At 44.0% G+C, this 8,532-nt stretch overlaps 1 protein-coding gene across 7 annotated transcripts in view; it reads left to right on the forward strand.

Annotated features, from left to right (window-relative positions):
- The window catches only part of LOC143375998 (pleckstrin homology domain-containing family G member 5), a 52,587-nt gene that overhangs the window by 39,328 nt on the left and 4,727 nt on the right, over nt 1–8,532 (forward strand). For 3 of the 7 annotated variants that reach the window (XM_076825769.1, XM_076825766.1, XM_076825767.1), the window contains 5 exons: nt 321–566; nt 3,257–3,360; nt 3,964–4,100; nt 7,298–7,389; nt 8,195–8,471. In XM_076825769.1, the coding sequence (XP_076681884.1) occupies nt 321–566; nt 3,257–3,360; nt 3,964–4,100; nt 7,298–7,389; nt 8,195–8,471 (856 nt within the window). The remainder of the gene's footprint in view (nt 1–320; nt 567–3,256; nt 3,361–3,963; nt 4,101–7,297; nt 7,390–8,194; nt 8,472–8,532) is intronic. The other 4 variants (XM_076825770.1, XM_076825772.1, XM_076825768.1 and 1 more) reach the window with 2 other exon arrangements.

Consider the following 8,532-nt stretch of genomic DNA (forward strand, 5'->3'; position numbering starts at 1 on the left):
CTGACCATATACCGTTCTATTCTCCTGTCTGACCGCATACTGTCACATCTACTTGCCAGCCTATAAAGCGTTTATCTACTTGGCTGGCCACGAGGGACTCCACATATTTGACTAGGCATACATCATCGCATGTATATGTCTGACCATGTATTACCAAATCTACTTTCCAGGTCAGAAACGGTTTCATCTACTTGTCTGACCATGCGTAGCCACGTTCTAGTTCCCCCGTTATACGCTGTCGATATATACTCAGCTGAACCCGATTAAATGACGCGAAGTGAGGTGCCGTTTTAATGGTGCGAATTGTTGTGTGTTTGCAGGTGCGTTCAAGGTCATTGACCCAGCTGGACGCTCTGGGCAGCAGCATGTTGGACACGGGGGAGCACCATCTGGGGGGTGGTCCCTCGCAACAGCAACCCCATCACATTCACCACCATTACCAACCTCAGCAGCTACAGCACCACCCCCAAAATGTCGAAAGTAATCCTCGTTTCCTTGTGCCTGGCGCAGCGTCGGTCGAAAGCACACACCAAAACCGCACCAGGCATAAGCTATCTCGGTCACAAGTTAGTAAACTACAAACAGTATAATCAAGTAACCGTTTTATTACAACGATTCAAGTGAAACGCGTTGCCCTGAAAAAATTTAAGGGCGGGTTGTAGGAATTAAAGGGTGCCCGAATTTTAGTGATACCGTCGAGTTACGCAACCCTTGCGTTGTACGAGTGTTGTTCCCATGCCCGATCAATAAAAGCAAACAATCCCGTGCACGCCAGACAAGAAATGAATCTTAGTGTCTGACTATAACGACACTTATACTACTAGCACAGTGGAACCAAGTCATTATGCATCCCCGTTACGTGAAACTTGACCCCCACTGCTCGCCAGCGATGTTCACACTGATTCTCCAGAACTAAAGTCTGGTTCATCGAAACCAGACGTATCGATCTTATCTTTGTCCGAACGAATTCTCGCCCCCGGAGGAATTACGAGGGAACCTGGCCGCGCGAAAGGCTTACGAAGTGCCAGGTGTTTGGCAACGATTGAACGCTTAGCAATTCAAATCGTAGTTCCCAGGGATGTGTCCGTAAAACGGACCACTCGTTACGCTCACATTCGCAAATGCGATGTAAATGGGACAATGAAATTTCTGGGAACGCCAACAATTTCGAGCCAGTTACGTTCATGTCGGGTCTCCCTTTATTTTAGCTAAATTAATTACCCGGGCCAACAATTCACATGGTTTCACTATTTCCCTCACTCTTCTATCTCTTTTGAAAATGCGGGCATTTTTTTACCACGTCGGTCCGGCGAGAATATTCCCAATCCTATTGGTCCGGAACACAGAGTGGCCTTAAATGACATTTTTATTTTTTCTTAAAAAAAAAAATGGGCGACGTTAGTGTTAAATACGAAGCAAATTGAGAATACAGTTTTGCGATAAAATCCTCTTCCACAGATATTGTATTCACTCCGGTCGAGAGCAGAGATGGTCTTTTCATTCCTTCGTTATTAAGTATCGCGAAATGTTATCAAAGAAAGTGCCTCGAGTCGTCACTCGACCGAACAAAGGGTCGAGACATTATGCAAACTCTAACGCCACTGTCCGTTTATAACCTTCTCTAAAAGTGCCATCGGAAGAGCCGGTTAAGTCTACGGAAATTGAAACATTTAAGTCGCTGCTCGTTCGAAACCGTGCCTCTTGACATTTTCACTGAAATTTCGTACGAAGGGAAGTCGAACCCATGAATGTTGCATGTCGAAGGGCTCGGGAAGTGAATTCTGTTCAATTCACGGGAAATGTACTCATTTTAACTGTATTGTGTTTTAAATTTTAAAAAACTTCCCTCTGCCATTACGAAACAATGGCACTTTCTTATGATTCGTCCCTTTATCTTTTCTGGGTTATTCGGTATCGCGGTGCCATCAATTGAGGTAGCATTTGCTGAATTTCGGAGGGAACTTTGATTGGGAATAACGGAAGAATCTATACCTCCATCACGGACGCGTATTTATTTTCATGGGCGAGGTCGAATCGCATTGAGGGTTTTCTGTGGGATCAGCGAAACATCTCCTGGTCCTCGTCGAATCGATATCATGCAAACGGCCCCGGCTGTCGGCTCGCGATTATCGATTTGGTAGATTTAAGTTTCGGACGTGTCCGAGGATACGCTGTCCCTCATGCCCGAATTAGTCCACGGCGCGTGAAGTCTGTTGACCCGGGCGCAATTCGATAAACGACAATTAAAATTCCGCCTTGCAAGGATTTTTTCCTCTGTGAATTGAATTACTAATTAATAGCGAAATCTAACGAATCCAAGCAGAATTGGATTAAGCTTCATCACGTGTTCTTCGTTAAGGGAAATTACAGGACTATCGGCAGTAAAAACAAAAGAAATCAGCTGACTCTCTAAAATGGCCCATAAAAGGCAACGCAAGGGAAATCTGTATAGTGACACGAATGAATCTATGCACACATTGTTCAATTCTTCGGTCAAGACTTTAACACGAATTTAACAAAATAGTGGCATTTTGTACTCCGTTGCGTGTGTGCTCGAGTCCGTAGATAGTTTCAAATCGCGCACCAGTAAATTAGCTGTAGAAATGGCACCATTTGCAGTCTGACTTTACGGGGAGTCGTTCTACTTGGCTGGCCACTTACGGCCTCATTCTACTTGTCGGGCCGTGCATATTAGACTCGACTGGCAAATGGGGATGGTTTTGCGTCAGCATTGTTCTCACCATAGCATTATCTAGATAGCAAACCTAACTCGCTTCGCGTAACTTACATACCAAACTAGCCAAGCACATATTCGATTTAAAAGCGAAACGAAAAACTACGCGTCACGTGCCGCATCTTTCCATGGAATTTTAGCACGGTAACTTTAATAGAAGAAAGAAAGGAGAAGTAGCAGTTAATGGAAAAGAGAGAAATACGAGCTGTAATAAACGAAGGGCGATTGTAAAACTAAATGACAGTCAAAAGGTCGTCGCGAGCGAACGTGATCCATTTTCCAAGCGCAAAGTGACTGGTTCATAAATAAAGGTCCTTTCCTATTTTATTGCCTGTCACAGTCAGTGACTGTAGAAACCTCGTTCGCACGAGCGCCAGGCGTTTCCAGGAAGCTCGTAGAACACTGTGCCGGCGTTTACAAGCGTCGCAGAAAATGCAGGAACTTGCGTTAATTGCGTTTTATTTTATATCGAATGTACATTATTCTTCTGTTCTCTGTGACTAATGCTTTTAATCGCATCAGGTATCCAGCAGCGAGTACTTCAGCGTCAGCTTCGACCTGTCTGACGACGCTGGTACCCTGGACCGGGACGAGTTCCTGCCAGCTTCGAAGGGAACTTGCTTGGCGTGAGTTTCACAAATTCTACACTCCTCCGCACCATTTTCGAGTGGTGTATTTAGTAATCACCCTATTGTCAGTAGCTTAAATATTCGCCGCGACGGTCGTATCGCCGTACCGGAGCGGCTCACGCCCCCTCCGAAATGTCCGCGGCAATGCGTGTCACGGGGAAATGAAATTTCGAAGGATTTACATGCTTGTAAATAGTAGTAGCATGTGGTAATTCCGTGGAACTCCGCCGCTGGGTAGATGAAAAGCGCGAACTTAAGAGCGGCCTTAAGATAAGGGCACGCCCGAGTGGGCCCTTTGAAAGCTGCCCTCGTTACTTAATAATTACGGGTACATAATGAGTAATACGACGTAGGCTCCCGCAGAGTTTCCCATGTAATCTTATCAAACTTGCTTGCATTTTACGAGCGGCGTAACGCGGCGTTTCGCCCAATAACAAGGTGGCGCGTACACATACGCGCTTTCGCATTGGTGAATTTGTGGAAGTAGTGGCACATAACAGCTTGGCTTCTCGCCGTGCGCTCTAGCCCGGGATACCCAGTGTCACTGAGCCGATGACTACTTCATAAAAATAAGAAGTGTGCCTCGATTGTTTGTTTCAGAGAGGCACTGAACGCGGCCTGCGAGAGGCGAGGTATCGACCTGTCGCGCATCGAAGTGTACGATGGTTTCTCCACGCTATTACCGATTCAGACGACGGACACATCAAACCTTGGTGGAAAGCATCTACGAATAACAGGTGACTGTATGATTACAACTGTCCCCAAAGAACCTTAGGGTCGTTAAAAACATCCGGCGACGTTGAAGGCTACCTCGGTATCGTAGAACTTCCCTCATTAACTACAGAAACATTTGCATTCTCGCCTCCGGAGCTGCCAGCTCGCCCCGCGCGCAACCTTGGAAACTTAAAGCTAACATTTACCGTGGGAGGGGACAGCAACCATACAATCACGCGAAAACAGTACAAGCTGCCCGTAATTCATGCAAAACTGATAATGGATACGATCGGCGCTGGTCGTTTAAAGCAAAACTGGCTTAATCGACGAGCAACCGGCTACCATAGCACGCAATAACATTCTCAGCGCGGAATTGATAAGTTAAATGACCCGAACGGAGTCCCATTTATACAAACAACCCCGCGTCACCTAGAATGTACAGTACCGAGTACTTACAGCATACCAATGCACCGTGAGCGCTGGACTTCGCCACGCTGCCGGCCCGAAATTAACACCGGCAAAAGGAAATTGAATTTGATCCAACGTCAACGGGAACGCGTGAACCTGTGTCCGACATATTTTGATCGATGCTACTGCAAATCATAAGTCCGCCAATACTAACGGCCAGCGATTCAAACTAACTGGGTTCCACTGATAAATGTACACATCCCTCGCAGAGATAATAAACGGATTGCCTAAGGAACTGTTAATACGATCGGAACACATGCCACTGCGATGGGACCGGTCGAATCATTCTTTTCAGACCTCTGGTGATGTTGTAGAATATTTATGTCGACCTAATCAGACCTGTAAGTCTAAAAAAAACTCTGTTTCTGAAGGTGTAGACCTAATGCGCGTAACAGAGAACTTAAGGGGAGGTTCTGGTCTAGAGCCCCAAAAAATAGGTGATATTTAGGAATTAATTAAAGGAAAACTACTATATATAATTTAATGGGACTTGTTGCATTGTATTAAGGATGTCTTATGTTATAGAAATATATTTTTTGTTTTATAATTAATCAGTGCAAACAGCCCTGGGGAGTCGTTAAAGTTAAGGCGTCAAAAAATTGATCCAAATCGGTGGGACCTGTATCTCTAAAAGTTATTATCCGATTCGACTGAAACCATTTTTATTTTGAAGATTATTCTTTTTTCTAGGGGGGGGACTAAAAAAAAATTACAAAAATTACATTTTTTTTAGAAAATAACGACACTTCACGTTTGAAATCACTTTTCCCTGTATTTTTCGTCCTTTCAACGCCTTTAAAAATTATAAATTTTCAACTTTTTGTAATTTTTTTTAGTCCCCCCCCTAGCCAAAAGAATAATCTTCAAAATAAAACAAGTTTCAGTCGAATCGGATAATAACTTTTGAAGATACAGGTCCCACCGTTTTGAGAACACTGTTTCGAGAAAAACGCATTTGAAGTTTTACGTGAGCGCCGAGTAGCCGGTTGTGACCCATGTATTTGCCGCGACTCAAATGCCTATAACTTCGGGAATTTTACAAATTTCAACAAATCCTTTCAAACCCGTTTTCCTAAAAGGTTGAACATTCGAAAAATGAAATAAAAGAAAAATCGACATTTAGACCAGAACCTCCCCTTAACATACCTAACCGAGAGCTAACTGTGAAGTTTTGAACGCGCAATTTGAAATTTCTGTGTTGCGAACTTCTCCCGTCTACCCCAACGTGTGGAATCGATTTCGAAAATGGCCTCGATTTTTATCAACGCCCAGCGTAGACCGTGATATATGCCATGGGCGGAGAGGACTGCAATAGAATACGAAAAAACTGTGTATGCACATCGTGCAGAGAATCGCAAGCTGCTATAGCGTCGCGAAGGGGTATAATTCTCGGTGTTCATTAATTTGAGCGGTGCCCTTGGAAAAATGAGCACAAACTGAAAGCAGTTCACACCGACGTGATGTTACAGTGTGGCTCGCACCCGTGCACCCTTTTACTTGATCGTCACAAACACGATCTTACCTCGGTGTTGTGCGTTCAGGAACGTTATTAAATATCCGAAGGGTAAGCAGATGCCCGCTCATCGTGCAACAAGATACATTTAACCTGATTAATTGCACGCTGCTGCTACAAAGGGTGCGTGCATAACAAAATTCGCTTGTATATCGATGCAATTATTAACGGGAGTTTCACATCAATTTAATAGACGTACTTCTGGTGTAAACTTATTCAGATAAATTCTCGGCATCCCTGAAGTTTGAAAGCTCCGAATGGGAAACAAGGCTTTCAGAATAATGACACGCCTCTGACAATTGAAAAGTGTGCGGTGCTGTTCGGCGCCAAGCCGTATAACAATTCCGCCGATTGTGCACTCAATGATTGTATTGGACGCTGAATATGATCGAAAGTACCAGGAAACGAAATTAACTGGCAACCCATGTCCAAAGTCATTGAATGAAAACCTCACAATCATAACTTTCCCCACCGTTTCTGGAACTGAATAGTTCCAATAGAGGCTCTACATGGCGGAAACCGCAAACGATATATCTCGTTACAAATGGATAGATCACATTTCCAAGTTTCAAAGGCAGCCGTTCGCTTTTCTATAAACAATACTTTTTTGCAATACGTGTCGCGTGGAATATTTAGTTTAGATATACCGCATTCCGTAATCAATTTCAGATAAAAGCCAGCAAGTTCTTGGAATTCTAAATATAGGACAGTTTCTGGAATATTTGAATTTATATCGAAAGAAATATGCCGTCTGTGACGCAGAACTTGTAATGCGTGAACATAAACTCAGGCAATAATTTAACGACACCATTCTAGATGGATATCAGCCGTAATGGCCGCCCTTTACGTTATATTTAAACCGTTCGCAGTTTCAGTCCCCCGAAAAAAAAAGACGATCGGATAAAAGGAAACTTAAGCGCGAGTGGAATGTGTCCGTTCGTGTTCAGACCACCACGCGAAGCTGTCACGAACATCAATAACGCGCTGTCTGTTTCTACTGAAATAAAGTTATTGCCCATCGTAAAATCTAATTCCTCGAATTCCAGGCTGGTTTATGAATCACAAATATCAATGCCAACGTTTGCTATTCAATTGTCAATCCTTCCGGACATTCTGGTACCGTCGAAAATTTCTGTTACGTTCGGAGTATGAAAAGATGAATGTAAAAAACAATAAAAAAAAAAAGGAACTTTACTCTTCAGAATGGGTGGACTCAAGTGAAAATTCGTTAAAGGGCAGATTTTCCGGTTTCAGTTAAGGATGGTGACAAACCGAACTCAAGATCGACGAATCAGAGGGTCAATCAGAGTGTATCGAGAAAAGCGAGTGGGGTAAGTTCATAACTTCCATTTTTGAGTAGTAATTATTAATTTTTATTTCATCGTCTGTCAATTACTGTGCAATTATTTGAAACATAGTCATCTCACTGTCGGTTCCATTAATCTATCCTCGAACGAGTTTCAAAAGAAATTTCGCTATTCATTACCACCCCCGGTATTTTCATTGGCACAGATATCTCCTAGATATCCCAGATATCGACTTACACGAATTGTTCGCTGACTCTTCGACTGTAATCTCTCTGGAACACATTTTCCGGGAGACTTGATATCGGTTCTGTGGCTCATTGTGCAACGGGGAGCTGACACATATCGTGACCGTCATCCTCTTGTAATCTTCGATCAGCTCAGTCTCGCGAGGATCCTGCTATCGAGCCTTAATAACCGCGAACAATACGGCGACATCAGGCCTTTTGCGAACCTTGGACCGTCCATCGAAGACAAATTGCGAAACGATCCGTTGGATGCAAACAATGCCGTAGAGAGCAACGATCGATAGTAATACTCCTATTACACTGGCATCCGGATTCTAATGAGTTACCAGGGAACACGACAGGAACGATAAACGCGATTCTATCGCCAATTTCCAGCCAAGTGCCACCTCGCTAATCTGTTAATTTGCCCGCATACAAGATTCCTCGTTGTCAGGTTCATTGAAGACATATCAGTCAAATTTATCTCCCCAGTCATGTTGGTTCGATGGCCAAGCATATCGGCCCAATAACTTTTTAAGTCTCCAGTCAGATTCGTCCGGTGACTTTTTAAGATTTTAGTCGCATATCGGTCTTTCCGTCTGCAGACTTATCGGGGCCGCAGTGGCCGTTTCTTCAGCGTTTCGACGGAAGACTCGAGCGTCGATTCGGAAGTTAGCAGCTCCACGACGCTTGCTTCTGGCCGGAGTTCTGCTGGGGCTGCAGGACTCAAGGCGAGCAAACAGCGTTGGAGCGGTTTCTTCACGAACACGAAGGGCAACAAGCTGGACCTGCTCACAGCTCAATTGGACGAGTACAATAAACACGGTGTACCCAAGCTTACGGATGCTAAACTGCTCTATGAGCTCACACTTAACGATGATGGTTAGTATTTATTGCACTAATTCAATTTTTTATCACTTGTCCACAGTGTTTTCACTAATCA

The sequence above is a fragment of the Andrena cerasifolii genome, chromosome 13, assembly GCF_050908995.1.
Source record: "Andrena cerasifolii isolate SP2316 chromosome 13, iyAndCera1_principal, whole genome shotgun sequence".
In the NCBI taxonomy this organism is placed as follows: Eukaryota; Metazoa; Arthropoda; class Insecta; order Hymenoptera; family Andrenidae; genus Andrena; species Andrena cerasifolii.